General features: G+C 45.3%; 1 protein-coding gene across 1 annotated transcript; it reads right to left on the bottom strand.

The window, feature by feature from the left end:
* Positions 1–239: 239 nt before the first annotated feature.
* On the bottom strand, positions 240–14,080 carry LOC118224631 (guanine nucleotide-binding protein subunit alpha-11-like). The gene is made up of 7 exons (XM_035412201.1): positions 13,249–14,080; positions 11,546–11,730; positions 10,734–10,888; positions 8,836–8,964; positions 6,352–6,481; positions 5,218–5,371; positions 240–2,241 (listed from the first exon to the last, which is right to left on the bottom strand). Exons 1-7 carry the CDS (start codon positions 13,385–13,387, stop codon positions 2,045–2,047), a joined length of 1,089 nt encoding a protein of 362 aa, XP_035268092.1. The 5' UTR covers positions 13,388–14,080; the 3' UTR covers positions 240–2,044.
* Between the last annotated feature and the right edge of the window lie 4,620 nt (positions 14,081–18,700).

The raw sequence follows: 18,700 nt of genomic DNA, 5'->3' as shown, positions 1-18,700 counted from the left end.
ATTAAATGCATTAAACCTTTATATAACCCTAGATTTTTTCTTCTGCGAAAAGTGAATGGACATAGTCCCAATTAACTAGTGTTATTGATTAAATATGTTCACTGTATAGCTTAGCTTCCTCTGTAGCTCTGTGTGATGGGTCTCATTACATTACAGGCATTTAGCAGACGCTCTTATCCAGAGCGACTTACACAACTTTTACACAGCATTTTACATTGTATCCATTTATACAGCTGGATATATACTGAAGCAATTCCGGTTAAGTACCTTGCTCAAGGGTACAACGGCAGTGTCCTTACCCGGGAATCGAACCTGCGACCTTTCGGTTACAAGCCCAGTTCCTTACCCACTGTGCTACGCTGCCGCCTGGGTCTCGTTATAAGGTAGAATATGCAGGCCTAATTAACGGTTTCTCCCGCCAAAAACCATCCCTAATCCGTCTCGTGCTGAAGTTCCGTGCTCCACCCCTGGCAAAGGTCTACGTTTTTGACAAACCAAACGGGCTTCACTAATACAACTGTTATTATTCTCATTCGCATTCATTAAAGCAAAAAAAAAAAACGGGAGGTGGATTTTGAGAAGTGATCTCCTGCAGTCCGTGTGCACTGAAGACCAGGGAACAGTCTCTTGCAGATCGGAGCAGTTTGGGGAGGGGGAGGCTTGGCGGGATGCGGCGAGCTGTGGCGACCCGACTCTCGTGGCGCACGCGACAGCCGTTTTTGGAAGGAAACGGAACGGAGCGTTCCCTTCCCGAATTCGGCCGCGCGCTTTTTTTTTTTGGCAGTTGGTGCAGTGGAAAACGACTAAAAAACGCGATTGCCGCTGAACCGTTTGTGGGGCGTGGCGAAGCACGTTTCACAGCAGCCCAGGGGTGTTGGGGGGGGGGGAAGACACCACCAGGCGACACTGTCAACACGCACGCCCAGTCGGGGGACGGCGGCTCAAGTCGCCGTCAGGGGAAAATCTTACCACGGCGCCGACGACGGCGCCACCGTCGGGTGCCAGCTCCTCAGTGCAGGCGCGGGAGCGATCCACAGGAGAGCCGTTCCGAATTTTGAAGGCCGCATCGATCGGGGGGGGGGTGTCCCACTACCCCGCCGTTAGGTCAGCTCCTGGGGTCCAGCGCGTGTGTCTAGGATCGCCCACGGCGAGGTGACGGTACCCCAGTCGCTTCGGCTTGGGCCTCAGTCACTTAATTGCGTCCTTAACTGGATGGCGGGAATTTAATTAGATCTTTTAATAGTCTTCTGCCTTCGACAACTCCACTGGAGATTGGCAGAGAGCTTAATTAGCAGCTTCGGCTTTCGAAGGTGTAAATACCATCCTCGTTTAAAGCATTCTGATGGGGGGGGGGGGGTGATTTTTGATTTCTTGATCCACTGATGCCCATCGCGGAGCCGTGAATACAGACAGCCAGTAACGTGCCCCACCGTCCCCCGCAATGTAATGGGAGTGGGTTGCGTTATTGAACTTATTATAACAAAATGGAGGCATACACAATGGCCGTCTGGGATCTGCTTCTTCATCACCTGTCTATCAATAAAAATGACTGGATTTTATTTATTTTTGTTTTTGTTCAAAAGGGGCCCTCTAGCCCTGTGATTGGTTCATTCACAGGGTCGTGAGGTCACACGTTAAACAGGCCGAGCCGTCACTCAAAAGTCACACCTATAGGAAACCACGGCATGGCAGCCCAGCCAGGCTGCCACGGCGAAGTTATGGGCTTTATCCTCTGTGGAGAAACTCTGCGACGCCTGAGATCGAAATGGTTTTTGGTGCCTCCCTCCAGTACAAACACTGGAGAGAGAGAGGGAGAGGGAAGCGGAGGAAGAGCGAGAGAGCAAGATAGAGAAAGAGCGAGAGAGAGAGAGAGAGAGGGAACCACATTCAGAAGACATTTCGAGGCTTGTTTGGTGTTACCTCGCGGGACTCCATTGTAAAGCTGAGTGCAGGTGGTGCTAAGGGGTGACCAAGCGACCGCTACACTCTAGGGGTCTCCGGGGGACGCATCCTGAGCCGAAAGCCTTTATGTACCCCCCCGGCTCTAGGTCAAGTAGTCGTCTACGATCCTTTGGATTGCCGTGTCCTTCACGTCCTGGAAGACCTTGCGGATGTTCTGCGTGTCCGTGGCACAGGTGAAGTGGCAGTACAGGTTCTTCATCTGCTTGCCGTTGGTCTTCGCCTGCTCCATGTACATGCCCTTTATGAACTTCTGGGCCTCCGCAGCGTCACGCCTCTTCCCTAAGAGGGAGGGAGGGAGGGAGGGAGAGAGGGAGACAGAGACAGAGACAGAGAGAGAGAGACAGTCAGAGAGTGAGCAAGAGAGAAACAGACAGAGAGAGAGAGACAGAGAGACAGAGACAGAGAGAGAGAGAGAGAGAGAGAGAGAGACACTCAGAGAGTGAGCAAGAGAAACAGAGACAGAGAGAGAGACAGAGAGAGTGAGAGAGAGACATAGAGAGAAAAAAGAGAGAGACAGAGAGAGAGACAGAGACAGAGAGAGAGACAGACAGAGAGTGAGCAAGAGAGAAACAGACAGAGAGAGAGACAGAGAGTGAGAGAGAGGCAGAGAGAGAAAAAAAGAGAGAGACAGAGAGAAGGAGAGAGAGAAAGACAGAGACATTGGTCAAGTTTTGTGTGTGCTAAAAGGTTTTTTCACATGCTACTAAAGGTCTTAACAAATCAGGCCCAAACTGTACATCTAGCAGTATTTCAAACATGCATCTCATATGTAGCACGAGTAGCACACTTCTTTTTTTGTATTATTCCCTAGTGCTATTTGCACTACACCTTTTCATTGTGGGTTATAGATACATTTCGAGTGGTATTTTGGAACAGCTATTCAAGTTCTTTGATGTAGACGTCATCGACTCATTCGCTCAAGCTGGGAATCGACCCAACACCCATCACCACATAAGCCCAGTCCCCTGACCGTTGCGCTGCACTGTCAGAGCATGACCTCTGATGGGTGAATGGTTGCCGTTGGTGATAAATGCTCCTCTCCTCAGTCTCGAACTGGCTATACTGCAGTACAGAGTGGCCTATAATATGTATTATAAATATGTGACAAAATATATTTGTCACAATACACTTTACAGACAGCCCTGGCCTAAACCCCCACAGGAGCAAGCCTAAGGCAACAGTGGCAAGGAAATTCTCCCTGTGGCAGATGGGAAGAAACCTCGGAAGGAACCCATCCCCCTCTGGTCGGCTCAGGGTGTAGCTTGGTGACCAACATGGTCAGTCAGTCAATGTTCCGCATTGATCAAATTAGTGGCAGCCAAATGACAATCCTGAGGTAGCAGCTCCGATACTAATTGATTCCAAAAAAAATGCGGAGAACAGAAAGGATTAAAAAAGAAAGAAAGAAAGAAAGAGAGAGAGAACGCAGGCAGACTAGAAGACTGTTGACAGAGGTGTGGGTAGAAAGTAGGCGGTGATGAAGGGGAGGGAAGAAAGCAGGAAAGAAAGAACAAGGCGACAGAAGCGATAAAGGAAAAAAAGTGAAAACGGTATTAGCAGGGCTCTCGTTAACCACGGACCCCCGCGCGACTCGTCCACGACTCCCTCGGACAGACGTGAATAAACGTCGCGCAGACGAGCGCGGCTGCCTCCGGCGCAGCAGCACTACTGCATCGCGCTGGTGCACGGCGTCAGTGTTTATTTATGGGGCGTGTGTGTAACACGCTAACCGAACTGCGTACAATGCTGGAAACGCCACGCACGAGGAACTCTGTTTACGGCGGCGGCGTCCTTTCAGAATGCAACAGGTGGGACGGGGAAGCGGGCTGAGAATTCTGGGCCTCCTATGGCGCAGGCAAGATGGTGAAAAGCAACATAATCCTCCTCCCCCCCCCCCCCCCCCCCCAGAGAGAGGGGGCCTGCCAATGGCTGGGCATATATGGTTGCCATGGGTAACGGGGGAGGGGGAGGGGGAGGGGGAGGAGGGGAGGGGGGGGAGCAGACTGAGCGCAGCTGGAGTGTGGAAGAGGCTCATGGGAGGTTTAGACCCCCCCCCCCTCCCCATTACACATAGCAGAGCACTCGTGCCGGACCTGAGATGTAGCAAATGGACACCTGGGGTCTTTTGGGGGCCGCGGACGGTGACTTGGGGCGTGGTTTAGCCGAGTGTGACAGTTAGGGAACTGCGCTTGTGGTGGTGCGTAAGAAGAAAGGTCCCTGGAACTCGATGAACATTATGCTTATTTACAGGACCAGACGTTGGCAGAAATGCAGGAAACGTACTCTGGATTTGGAGTTAGTCTGACAGTCCGCTATCAAGACTGAATGGGCCTCATTCACAAAGCTTTTCTAAAATTATTCTTATTCTTTTGTTCATATGAAAAACAAATATGGGACTCATGACACGTGCAGACCTTTGTTTTTGTGCATATCCCAGGTATATGAGATGATGATGATGATGATGATGCTGACTGTAAATTTTGTGCACAATCCTGTTCATGTGATTAGTATAAGGAAACATTCACGAACAGGTACAGATAAGAAAAAAACGATGAATGCCGAAATGTTCCTGGAAACGTTCTTACGCGCAGTTTCGATCAAATGGGATCGTACGTACGCACGTTTCGTGAATGAGGCCCAATGTCTTTAAATACCTTTTTTTCCATACATTGTTTTCTGAGGTGGGAAACAGAAATAGGTATATAAATGTAAATAAATAAGTATATAAAGAAACCAGTGTCTGGCCTCCCCAAATCAACCAGTCTGCCCATCAGTAGGTGGTCCGATATTCCAGTTCTCTGGCCAGGAAACCAGTCTATTGTACTGTCAGTCAATTCTCCCTGTTTGGAATAGTTCTTGATCACCCACTCCCAGCTACTATACTATAATTGAGTACTACTCTGATCAGTGGTGACAAGTTGTTGCTCATGCTTTTATATATATATATATATATGTGTGTGTGTGTGTGTGTGTGTGTGTGTGTGTATATGCTGATGAGCTAGTGTTTGAGACGTGAGTGGATAGTCTTACAGTTGTAGGTTCATTTAAGTTCAGTTCAGTTCAGTTGTACTGCTGAGTGAAGCACTTATCCTAAGTAAATATCCAGCTGCATAAATTGATTTTATGTAAAAAATATATAATATATAAATATAAAATAAATTTTAAAAGAAGAAGAAATTAATCGGCTTAAGTCGTTCCAGATAAGAGTGTTCGGGGGGGGGTGCTGGGTGTCGGCTGGTTCTCCCGCTCCAGTACCTGTGAAATCAGGGAAGTAGTTCTGCAGGTCCGAGGTCTTGATCTTGTCCTCCAGGATGTCCGTCTTGTTGAGGAAGAGGATGACGGACGTGTGCTCGAACCACCGGGAGTGGATGGTGGTGGAGAAGAGAGCCAGGCTCTCCCTCATGCGGTTCTGGAGGAGGGGGGTGAACGGAGGGACGGAGGGATGGAGGGGGAGGGGTTAATGAGCTGGGGCGGAGGGAAGGAAGAACGGCGGCGGGGAGAGATAAACGGCTTAGCGCGCTCCGATAAGGGGAGGAGAGAGGAGGGAGCTCAATGCCCTCAGATGGAGAGGAGAGGTAAGGGAGGGGACGCGACGCGGGGGCGGGGACAGAGGTAAACACAGGAGCCATGGAAACCAGAACCAAACATAAACACGGATAAAATGATTAAATACATTAACCATTTATCTGGCACGCTAAGAAGCAGCTAATTCAGGAAACTTTCTTTTGCTTATGTATACAACTCTGGTAAGTAGTTACACAAATTATTACCACACAGTTTATTATTATTATTATTATTATTTTAAAGTAAAAAAAATAAAAATAATAATAAACGTATGCCCATCATGCAGCCAGCTGAGGGGAATAGTTAAAAAACAATTTTTTAAAAAATCTCCACCTTTTCCCCCGTCTCAAGTATTAAGACTCGAGTATTGGTGGCAGTGCATTTTTGAGTGTAACTTAGCCCATCTCTAGCTATAGCAGTGCTTGCTTATCGTGTGAAATGCACTTTTGCGAGTCACTTTGGCTAAAAACCATCTGATGAATGACATAAACTGTACGCCGACAGTGGCACCGGCACAGAAAAAGGCTGGGTTGAGAGCGTAGTATAACCCGCAAGGTTGTGAGCTCCATTCCCAGGTAGGACACTGCCGTTGCTCTCTTGAGCAAAGGGACTTAACCTGAATCACTTCAGGAAATACCTGGCTGCACAAGTTATTTTTGTAAAAATGTTTTTAAAAGTTGTGTAAGTCTGGATAAGAGCACCAGCTAAATACCCCCTAATGTAACATAATGTGATGTAACGTAACTTAATGTAGCATAATGTTATGTAATGTAACGTAATGTAATGTAGTGTAACGTAAAGGAGCCCAAAAAGGCTAATCCTCACCTCAGTCTCCTGCTCCTCCAGCACCTGGTCGTACTCGCTGAGGGAGGCCAGGAAGATGAGGGACATGACGTTCTCAAAGCAGTGGATCCACTTGCGTCTCTCAGACTTCTGGCCCCCGACGTCCACGATCCTGCTCAGCGAAAACAAGGCGACTAAAAACACAGCGCCCTCTGGTGGCCGCTGCTAATAAATCCCATTCAAAAACCCATAGGACATGATTACTAAGAACGTTCGCAAGTGCAAAACATTTTAGCGCGGGCAAAACTGATTGGCGCAAAATAAAGACCATGACCAGTCATTGTTATTGGTTTTGCGTGTGCTGAAAGGTTTTGCACATGCTAAAGGTCTTATCAAATCAACGCATGCATCTCATATGTAGCACAAGTAGCTCACCTCTTTTTTTTATTATTACCTGGTACCACTTGCACTAAACACTTTCATTGTAGGTTATGGATACATTTTGAGTGGTATTTTGTAACAAAAAAAAAATCCTTTATTGAATTTTGTTCTTGTCCCTGTGCAGAGCTATACAAATGCTAGCTAAGCATTATGGGCCTTTGCATTCAAAAGAAAACATTCCATCGCTAGCGAGCTACGCAGAACGACCTGATGATCGACGTGAAGTGAAACCAAGAGTGCGAGGCGTGGGATGTACGGGCACGTAAGTTTCATACTTCGCACAGCGGACATATTTGCGGACACGGGTGAGAAATATTTGCACGTGCGTTTCGGTGCTCCGAAGGACGGGGCGGGCAGGCAGGCAGGCAGACGGGAGGGGCAAGCCGCCCAGCGGGACCCGATGGTGGAGTCACATGGGTGCCGATGGAACACTGTGACTCGTTATTGGCTGCGGGATTGATGACACGGGTGGGAGTTGGACCCCCGCCGCCCCCCCACCCCGCCCCCCCACCCCCCCCTCCGAATTGATACAGCCACTGTGGTCAGGCCAGATAATGAGCGAGCGGATGGTGACCCCCACCCCCCCAGCCCCACAACTCCTCCCCCCACCTCCCCCACTCAGTGTGTCTGACTGCTCTCTCTCTCTCTCTCTCTCTCTCTCTCTCTCTCTCTCTCTCTCTCTCTCTCTCTCTCTCTCTCTCTCTCTCTCTGTCTCTCTCTGTCTCTCTCTCGCTGTCACACATCAGACCTGTTTCTCACAGTTTGTCTTCCCAGACTCGCGGGCCGCTTGGCCTCGCATCGCTTTTTTGGCTCCAAACGGGTTTTAATTACAGCCCCCCCCCTCCCCGTCTCCCCCACGTCCCGCCGCTCGCTACCCGACCGCGCACCAACGCTCGGAATTAAAATCGCTAACAACGCCCCGTGCCCCTCACCCCCCCCCCCCCCCCGCTCGGGACACTTACATACGCACACACACACACACACGCACGCGCACACACGCACACGCACGCACACACACACACACGAGAAGATTTAAGCCGTGGCTGTTTGGTTTCTCACATCCAGAAGCTTTTATTTGCAGCAATCTCACGCGAGCGATTCTGTAAGCTCATGTAAATGAGACCTTTTATAAAAAAATTTTAAAAAAGAGTCAAAGACACGACGTGGAATGACATCGCCAGCGACGCTAATTCCGTCTGTGATCCCGTTCTAACAGGGCCCTGCCCAGGCCTCTCATCCCCTGACCTTCTCCCGCTCGCCCGTGACCCTAGCAATAAAGAAAACGACCCTCAATGACAGGGATTCATCAATCATTCCAGGGGGCGTTTGCGTATTTAGCATAATTTGCATAACAACACGCCTTCTACGCCGCACGCACGCGTACGCTGGCAGGCGGAGAGTCAGTTTCGGAGGCTAACTCATGGGGCGACACAGCTCAGGAGGTAAGAGCGGTTGTCTGGCAGTCGCAGGGTTGCCGGTTCGATCCCCCCCCCCCCCGCCCTGGGCGTGTCGAAGTGTTACCCTGAGCAAGACACCTAACCCCTAATTGCTCCCAACTGAGCTGATTGGTACCTTGCATGGCAGCCTGTGTGTGTGAATGGGTGAATGAGAGGCATCAGTTGTAAAGCGCTTTGGATGAACGCGCTATATAAATGCAGTCCATTTACCATCTATTTGATCACAGGTACGGCTCCCAGCTAGGGTCTGGATAGACGCTGGATATCTGCTCATTCGAAAACAGGTGGGGGGGGGCGTGAGCCACGTTAGCCGAATCGTCAGCGCCCCTGTCCCAGAAGCTTTTTGGGGTGGCTGTGTAGCGCAGTGGGTAAGGGACTGGGCTTGTAACCGAAAGCTCACAGGTTCGATTCCCGGGTAGCACACACTGCCGTTGTACCCTTGAGCAAGGTACTTAACCTGCATTGCTTCAGTATATATACCCAGCTGTGTAAATGGACGCTGTGTAAAATGCTGTGTAAAATGCTGTGCAAGTCGCTCTGGATAAGAGCGTCTGCTAAATGCCTGTAATGCGATGCGACAGCGAGCACAGCCTGCCTGCGGTCTGAGGCCGGTGCTCGTGGAGCTCACCTGAGGGTGACGTTCGTCACCTTGAAGGAGTAGTCGTTGATGCCCGTGGTCGGAACCCGAACCCGCAGCACATCCTGAGGGGTGGGGATGTAGTTCGGGGCGGCTATGCGGTCCAAATTTTCCATGTAGCTAGGGAGAGAGAGCGTTGGCAACAGGCGATCGCGCGCTGCGTTATTTTTATCCTGTGAGATCATTCTGAAGCCTCGTCTTGTCGGTAATACTTATTTGTGAGGCTCTGTGAATGACATTTGGAAACTATGGTAACAAATGTTTTTTTCGCTAAAAGAGGACGCAGGCTAACCATAATAAGTGCTAAATGTGGCTACAGAATATTCACCAAGAGCACCTGTTAAATGTGGCATTTTTGAAAATCTCATCACTCCCCCCCTCCCACCCCCGCCCCCACCAGCCCCAAACTTTTGGGATTAGTGTATACATTCACATTAAATTTGACTGATCGTAATCTCTTCATAATTACTATTATTATTGCTTCACTGCTGTGATGTACAGGCTGCTTGAATCAGTGTGCTGTATTCTGTGGCTTTAGTCATACAAACGGAACTGCCGCATAAACCCTGAAATCACACGAATTAAATAGGCAAACAGCATCCACTGCCCTGAATACGCTCAACACATTAACTTCCTGCATCCTGCTTGGATGGCTTACAAGTACACGTTCGTTACAAAGCAAACACGTCGCAGCCACGAAAGCACCCTTCATCAGACACACAACTAGAAAAGCCTACTTCAGCGGAGTCATTTTGCCTGGGTAAAGAACCGACAGTCGTTAAGGATCGATTACGACAGAAAACGTGAGCAAACCGAAGGCAATACAAATGCCCTCGAACAGCGCATGGACAGCGATGAGCAGAAAGACGTGTGGATATCAAATGCAGATAAAGTTATGATAGAATGAACAGACGCTGTCGTATCAGGTAAAGCGCAGACGCTGGAAAGGAACCGTTGAAGTGAAACTAGAACATTCCGCCCACCGTGCGCCTCACCAGTCACAGCTGTTATCTGAGTACGGACATTCGTGAGGATCTAGTCCCCTCTACTGGCCAGGCTAAGTACTGCAGCGCATTCAAAAGACAGGCCGTACAATGAACCCACTGGAGACTTTCTTACCTACAGTACTTCCTTCAACCGTTTGATTTTATCCATATGGATGTATGTCAGAACCCCTGTCGTGATCTTCCATTTCTACAGCACTTAACTGCTTAAGGAACCAAAGGAAAACCAGCTTTATACCACGATGAACAGCAAGAGGGCCAAACCAGGCGCAACATAAACCCCAGTGCCTGACCTTATGAATGCTCATCTGGCTGAATGGAAGCAAATCCCTGCAGCCATGCTCCAACATCTAGTTTAAAGCCTTCCCAGAAGAGTGGAGATTGTTATTGCAGCAAAGGGTGGACCAATTCCATATTAATTCCCATAATTTTGGACGAGACGTTGGATGTCAGGTGTCCACGTACTTTTGGCCACGTAGTGTATATACAGCACATACACAACATTCTTGAGGCTCCAAGTAATTTTTTTCCACCTCTATTTCTCACAGCCCATGCAGGTTCCTGACTCACAGTTTGGGAGGCACAGGTGTACGACTCGCCCCTGGCACGCCCGTTTGGGACTCATGGGTGCACGACTCGCCCCAGGCACGCCCGTTTGGGACGCACAGGTGTAAGACTCGCCCGTTTGGGACGCACGGGTGTAAGACTCGCCCCAGGCACGCCCATTTGGGACGCACGGGTGTAAGACTCGCCCGTTTGGGACTCATGGGTGTAAGACTCGCCCCAGGCACGCCCGTTTGGGACTCATGGGTGTAAGACTCGCCCCAGGCACGCCCGTTTGGGACGCACGGGTGTACGACTCGCCCCAGGCACGCCCGTACTCACTATTCGGTGGAGTCCAGCAGCTGGTATTCCCGGCGGCGGCTGTAGCACACCTTGAAGCCGGGGTCGGCCCACAGGCGCTGGATGGCGACCAGGTGGCCCCTCTCCATCTGTCTGACCTGCAGCGTGTCCACCCCCTGCACAAACTTCGCGTACCTCTGAGGGCGGCAACGGGCAACGGAAAAATTTGGGATGAGTTCTATTTATCTGGGATGAGCTGTATCCTGGTTCTACAGAATAAAACCTAAATGCAATTTTAGTAAACTAATGACATTGTAGCAATTTTTAAAAAAAAAGTAGTAAATCATTATGGCTCCGTTAAAAAGAGAATAACAACTTAACCCCTTTATGTTGTGAGGTCACAAATACTGTATGTGATTAGAATTTTCATAACTGGACATTCTAATGCTGATGCCACAATCACTAGTGGTTCAGGTCTAGTCTTTCCCAATTTTAATTTTTTGTTGAAGTGATAATTCATTTCTGGAGGTTAATTTTTGTGTGTGCGAAACAGCCTGGGCCAAGCAAAAACACACATTAAAACCGAAATAAATATCTGAAACACTCCAGAATGTGAACCTGTCCATTTAAGCACAATTTCAACACGTTCTCTGTAAAAAAATAAAAATAAATAAACAAAAACGTAAACTGAGTTTAACTGAATTTAATTAAATGAATGCAATGTAAAGTAAATGTAACCTGCTCATGGAATCACAACGAACTCTATTAGTGTGCACGAGACTATCACTATCAGATCCAAAATGGCCTCCTGTGTCCTTCGGCCGTACTGAAACAGAACGGCGCAGCGCGTCAACCTGGTTCTCTTTGTTGGCGTAGGGGATCTTCAGGGCCGTCATGGCCGCCGTCATGGCCTGCACTGCGCTGAAGATGTTCTGGTGCACCAGCTTGGCGAAGGCCTTGCACTGCTCCTCGGAGTAACCCTCCCCGTGGATGATCCTCATCTGCTTGATGAACGTGGTCTTCCCGCTCTCCCCAGTGCCTGAGCGTGAAGACAGAGGAGATGGCGGGGGAAAGGAAAGAAGCGGGAAGAGCGAAAGAGAGGCAGAGAGAGAGAGAGAGAGAGAAGCAGAAAGAGAGGCAGAGAGAGAGAGAAGCAGAGAGGGAGAGAGAAGCAGAGAGAGGGAGAGAGAGAAGCAGAAATAGAGAGTGAAAGGTATCTGGCACAGTTAGCAAATAAAACTTCCCTCTTGCATGCTTGTACTTTCGAACGATCTTCTCGAGGATTCTTTGTCTGGCTTGAGCATAGCAAGTGGTTATTCGCACTGTCCTATTCGCATGCATTTTCAGTGATTGCTCAATGATAACATCTTTGCCCGTGAAGTCAGTTCCATTAACCCAAGAACTTGGCTGGAGCTCACTTCAGTTTTATTATGTACTAACTATGGATTCTCCCCTGAATTTCATGATGAGTGGTGCTGGGATGTTGTTTAAGATATCATATGATACTACTTGAATAACCAGTTTTAGGCTGAAGGAAACTTTGACAAGGTGGATCCAACAAAGATTTATAAGCACACTAATATCGAATGTGTTCAGGCTTGTACTTGAACTTCTTTTCAACTTTTAGTATATGAAATATACTCAAGTAGGCTTCAGAAAATGATACTAAATACTGAACTAGTAGTGAGCCGCTAGTGCTCACTGGATGTTTAAGTTACTTTTGAGTTCTATGAACTAATAAGTGGGCCAATTTAGACCCAAAGTTGTCAGTGAGACCGGAGTGGCTATACTTAAACGTCCCCTGTAGACTACAATTTTATTTATTTATTTATTTATTTATTTATTTATTTATTTATTTATTTGTTTGTTTGTTTGTTTGTTTGTTTGTTTGTAAGGGGGTGCATTATGGGTTTAAACGCTTCGCGCTGTGATGACATTATTAATAGACTGAGTAGGTGATAGACGCCTTTTTGATGCATGGTAGGTTTGATGTAAATGCAGTGACAGCATATAGCCTTTTTTCCCCAAAGATGGTATTTCTCGATATAATTGTGCGGTCGTGGTAACATGTTGACGCAGCGGATCAGTCACTCTTCCCGGTATGAAGAAAGTTTAAGCGCCGGTCGCAACTGCGAATCAGACCACAGGCATGGAGCCAGGTTAACCCGTTCGCTTCTGTGCAGTACACGCAGTATAACGATTGTATTCGACGGTGTAAACTTTTATCAACCGCCCTGACTTGACCACGTTCTTCTCACAAGGTTACGTCGATTCGTTCGATTAAAGTGCGCGTTCGACGACCATGATGCGCAAAAGCCCATCTCAGTAAGAACACACTTCCAAGCACTGGCACACACATTTGACCAAATGTGGACTACAGCTAGATGTTCGGGAAAAACACTTCAGACACTTGATGAATCGATATCCGTGACAGAAAAATGTTGAGAAAAAAAAATTGTTGAAATACAATGAACTCGAGTCACTAAGCAAGGAATGCCGTTTATTTTGTATTACTCCAAAAAGGTTACTTTGCAAGCGAATAGGCGGAAGTACTCACCGAGCAGGAGGATTTTAATTTCCCTTCGTTCCCTCTTTTTCTGCTTTCGGAGGATATACTGAATTTCCCTGTCCACTGCGATGGCTTTCTTTTCTTCGTCAGTCAGGAAACACGGACACGTCTGACAGCACCCCGCCATATCCGAAAAAGACAAACTTTTTCAAAAGTTGAATTTTTACGAAGTAAAATGAATCTCTGCACGTTTACACAGAATCACGCCGAGGACATCGTTACAGGCCATACACTCCCGTTGAGTCATCCAAGGTGTCTGGATTGTGTACCATTTCGTTGGCTCAAAGTTGTGAAATGTCCTGTCTTGAGCTTTACGATTTTAAAAGTTGTTTAAAGACCGTGTCATTTGGAATCCACACAAAGTTCCATATTGTTTCGAGGCGTCTGTTCCCGGAACAGTAAAAAAGATCAAACGAAACTGTATTCCTCAGGAGATTTTTATTATTATTATTTATCCAAAACAACAGCAAGTGCCACTTAACTCCGAAGCCTGGTCTTTCCCGATTGCAAAATGTCCAATTAACGGTTTTTTCAAATCATAAAAATATAAATTAAATAATTAATCTTAAGAAAATACGCATTAGAAACTTTCGCGTTTGAAATTTGTACATGGTGTCTTTCGATGACCTGCGCACCTTTTGCTAACAGTGATTTTGAATATCAGATTCAAACGCCTGAGACAACACAAACACGATCAATTTCCCCAAGGTAATAAGACGTTCGACGACCTGCAAAGTATTTCCAAATACGGTCATATATTGCCATGTCGCAAGTTTGTTTCTTGTGCGTCCTCGTAAAATTTCGTTTGTGTCTGGTAATATCGTGGTATATATATATACTGCAAGTGTAAAATGACGTCAACACAGGGGGAAGTTATTTTCCCGAGTCAACCAGACTATGAATGCGCCGTAGGTGAGTGTTCCGGATTATTTTGCGCTAAATTTAATTGGTCAGCAGTTCGTCCCAAAATGTCAGTCACTTTCTGACACGTGCAGTTCCTAAGGACAGGAGCACAACCAGATCCGAGTGTGTCTCCTATTTATTTGCGCTAAATACATGTAGATAATATGTTTCTGTTAATTATTCAAATTTGAAGCTGTGTGAAAAAATGAAAGCATCAAAGTTTAGTTTAAAATGACCCATAGCCCAGCTGCTATGTTGTAAGGGCTCTATTATGATAGCCGACTGTTATATAATCTTTAAATTATTTTTATTTATTTATTTTTGTTTATTTATCTTGGTAATGTGAAATAATATTTTTCACCAGTTGTATATTAACCCATCATGTATTCATTTGCCACTGTTGCCTTTATGGTGTTTTGCATACTGTAAAACTTAGGCCTATTTGTGACTGATTATCAGCAGTGCTTTCAGAATACCGCACTTGTGCCCTGCCCTGTTCAATTCGATCCACACGTTTCTGATCGGGCTGAAGTATGGACCCTGAGATGACCATTGCCAGACTGTAGTACCCTGGTCAGTTAACCATTCTTTGGTCGATTCTGAAGTATGCTTGGGGTCGCTGAATTGCTCGTCCGTTTGTGGCCCAGTTTGAACTTCCCAGAAGAGGGAACCAAGTTTTTGGCCAAAATGCCTTGGAAGTTTCCAGAGTCCATGATTCCATGAACACTGCCACCGATGCCACCAGCATATTTCACTGCAGGTGTGATCCTCCTTTCAGCATAAGCTTCCTTCTTTCGATGCCAAACTCTGTGCTGTTGATGTGTATAACAAAAAAAGCGGAATTTTGGTCACATCTGACCAATGCCGTTCAACAAATCCCAGAAGCTTATTTTTATTGCCCTCTATAGAGGTTTTTTTTTTTTCTGGAAACCTTTCCAAAAAGCCTGCTGGCATGAAGGCCAGTGTCTAATCATCATGGTAGATTTGGAGACTTTGTGTCCCCAAGAGTCAACCAATTTTGGTGTTTGGATTTGCCTCTCAAACTGTATGCCTCATTGTGAATGTGGCACGATGCATGCATGTCCTCTACACTAGGCAGGTTCAACACTCTTCCAGTGGTTTAAACTTAATAATTATTGTGGAAAAGTAAAAGTGGAAAATGTAATCTATAACTTTGTATCTATTCATTTGCAACCATCTCCTGACCTGTGAAGTTCAACAAATATTTATTCATTTATTTGTTTATTTTTATTTGATAGGGACAGTGGGCAGCCACTTGGCTAACCCAGAATTAGCTATTATTTATTTATTTATTTATTTATTTATTTATTTATTTATTGCCTTTCCCCATGGTGGTAGATGACATGGATTTTACATGAGGGTTCCCTCATTTTATAACCCAGTGAGACTAGAAACCATGGGGGTTCACAAGAGAGTTCCTTAAGACTGAGATACCCACAGGTTAATGAGGGTGTATTTTCATCAATGCATTTACATTTTTTGAGGTATATATATATATATATATATACATGTACATGTAACATATACTGTATCGTTTTGTAAAGAATATATTAATTGTTAAACAAGAAATTGTATTAGTATAGAAATATTTTCCATTTTTAGAGCAGACAGTATGTCCCATTGCCTGTGTTGTTGTTTATTTTCTACTGCCTCCTTTGTCATTTGTCAAGAACATTAATAATTTGGGAGGTACTTTATGTATCTTTCATTCTCTCTCTCTTTCTCTTTGTCTGTCTTCTTTGTCTACAGGTTAGGCAAGGTTTTCGTTACATTACATTACATTTATTTGGCAGACGCTTTCATCCGAAGCGAGGAACAAAAACTGCATTTCATGGTCATGGACAACTACTAAACACAGGTTCAGTAAGATACATGGATTTTTTTCATGGATTTGTCAGTAGGTTTATACATGCTGAGGTTGCCTTGAGTTCCATGTGAGCGAGGGGGGCTTAGGTTGTAAAGTGCACATCAATAAAAACAAGTGCCTTTTCCTGGTCGTTCTGAGTTACAGGTAATCTGGAGCCTGTTCCCGCAGCCTTTGTGCAGGGTGGACAACACAAAAGCAGAATCCAAAAGAAGAACCGGTGGAATAAAGACTGAACGATGGTAACAGTAACTGAATGATTCAAGATTTGAGACAAAAAATAATAATGCCTAACAGAAAAAAAGTTGATAATCCATCCATCCATTAATCCATCCATTATGTAACCTGTTTATGCCTGATCAGGGTCATGTGAGGTGCTGGAACCCATCCCAGCATGCATTGGGTGAGAGGTAGGAATACACCCTGGACAGGTTGCCACACTCATACACTCATTCACTCACACACAGTACCTAGCGGCAATTTAGTCTCTAATTAACCTAACCTGCATGTCTTTGAAAAAGTTAAATATTAAAGATAATTAGTATTCTAACGGAGGGAGGAAATCTTGATGTGTCCCAATTAAAGCCCCTGGGGTATTTAAAATAATGTCCTGTAAACAGAATCACTGATCCCTAAAGTAGTTATAGCTTTAGTAATAGCTTTGTGCTATTAGTTCTTTGTGAACCAGGCCCATGATGTACAACTGCAGTATCAGCACAGTACCAAACATTTACCAGAAATGTACGACTTTAGAATTCTTTAAATTCTTAAAAAGGAGAAAGCTGTCTGTTACGTGAGGGGTTAAGGAGCTGCATGCTCCTGGGAACCAATGAGACGATCGCTCCCAGAGGCATTTGCACACAACAGCCAAGGTGGAGGTAAACGCCAACACCCTGAGGTGTGTATTTGAAATTCTTCATATTTCTTCTTTTTTTTTTTTTTTTTGCTTGACAGAATAGCATGCCTGACAATGAAACAATAGTGGGCTTAGCGTCAGCAATACTTTTTGTTCATTGATTTGAGTGTTCCCGAAGACAACGTTGATAAACAGGGTGGAGGAAGAAGGCCAAAGTTCAACACGCGCAAATTCTCAAGAGGAGTCCTTGAGTTATGAGAGACTGCTCGGAAACCCTTTGGACGCAAGCCAGACAACTAGTGTCTATTGCTTACAGCAACAAATAGCTAGAAAATCCTGTCTGTCGGATAAACCATCTGTGCATGCCATGAAAGAAAATTTAACTTGGTGTGTCACGCAAATGCATTAGTCAGCTTACTAATTCGTCCACTAAAAGAACAGCAGGAGGAGCTTGTCAACAAACTGAATTAATGGAACTCAAATTGGATGTCAAATAATACTATGTAAGTTGAACCAAGTATAGTGTGTACAGCTCTAAAATGAGGAGATAGTAGTGTATGCTTTTTTGTTGTGAAAGCTTAATATTAAAAATATCCATAACTATGAACATAAATAAGTGAGTCTGGCAGATTTTTTTTAAAAAGGTTTTGTCATATTTCAAATGCACTCTGGTAAATTAAATGGGAACCTTCCATAACGTGTAGTTTTTTTTAAATGGAGAATCGCATTATGATCATTGCCATATGGAAGCTGTGAAAACAGACACACTTTTCTTCTCTCTGAAAAATGCTAAAAGACATATTCATATGCTTTTAAAATCGCCAGTGTTTACACTACTTTTCTGTAGCAGGGGATTGCACGCGATAGCTGCATAGCACACATAGCAACATGTTACAGCTTAAGATCTACTGATTAACATGTCATGTCATGTACAAAAAAATCAATCACAAACGGTCCATTCAGTCAACTTTTAAACACAATACCTTTGCCATAAATGGAGAATAAAATGTATACATTGGGAGAGTGCGTTTCAATCGTTTCAATGCTTCACCTGAGTAGTGTCAAAGGGTAACTTGTAATTAACCAGTATGTCCACTAGATGTCATTACGTCGGTTATTTTAGCGTGCCTGTCCAAATGAGGGATCCTGGGAGAGGTAGGTAGGAGGGGCGCTCGTAAGTGGCATTCGTAAGATGTGAGATATGGAAAAAATGCATCAAGTGATGGGTTGTTTATTTAAGATATAACTTAAATAGTTGATGAGATCTTACGAATTCAAATGCCAGCTTTTATATTTCAATGAAATGATACTTGAGATTTTAAATGCTTCATTCACTCACACCACTGTAATTGCATTTGTAGGGAATTTGTGTTAGAACAATATCCAGTATCCAGTCTAGAATTGAGAGGACATTCTTTTGAAGGTTTGTGTACATTCATACAGGTAGTCGTTATGTGTAAATGAAACCAAATTTAGCACAGTTATCATAATGAGTACTGCAGTTTGGGTTTGGTGAAAACAGACGGGGGGTAGTATTTTCTCTGGAGAAGGTATAATGAAGAATTATAACTGCTCTGAATATCTGTGAACGTGAGAGGATTTTTTCACTCAAATATGCAGTGTCATCAGACATAATAGCCATATTATGTCAATATAATATTGAGCAAGAGACAGTATTTGAGAAATTTGAATGGACAGCGGTGGGGTATAATGAGGGGTAGATGAAAGCCTTTTTTTTGGGGGGGGGGGGTTCATTAAAAATTAAAAATGATAAAATGTAATTAGTAGTTACATGT

The sequence above is a fragment of the Anguilla anguilla genome, chromosome 4 (genome assembly GCF_013347855.1).
Source record: "Anguilla anguilla isolate fAngAng1 chromosome 4, fAngAng1.pri, whole genome shotgun sequence".
Lineage (NCBI taxonomy): Eukaryota > Metazoa > Chordata > Actinopteri > Anguilliformes > Anguillidae > Anguilla > Anguilla anguilla.
The sequence above is the reverse complement of the archived record's forward strand: the minus strand, read 5'-3'. Positions and strand labels throughout refer to the sequence as shown.

Excerpts from the sequence above, each read along its gene's own strand:
- LOC118224631 (XM_035412201.1), bottom strand. The coding sequence starts at position 13,387 with ATGGCGGGGTGCTGTCAGACGTGTCCGTGTTTCCTGACTGACGAAGAA. Across the intron at positions 11,731-13,248 it reads AATTAAAATCCTCCTGCTCG|GCACTGGGGAGAGCGGGAAG; the intron begins GTGAGTACTTCC and ends CTTCACGCTCAG. Across the intron at positions 5,372-6,351 it reads TGGAGGAGCAGGAGACTGAG|AACCGCATGAGGGAGAGCCT; the intron begins GTGAGGATTAGC and ends CCCCTCCTCCAG.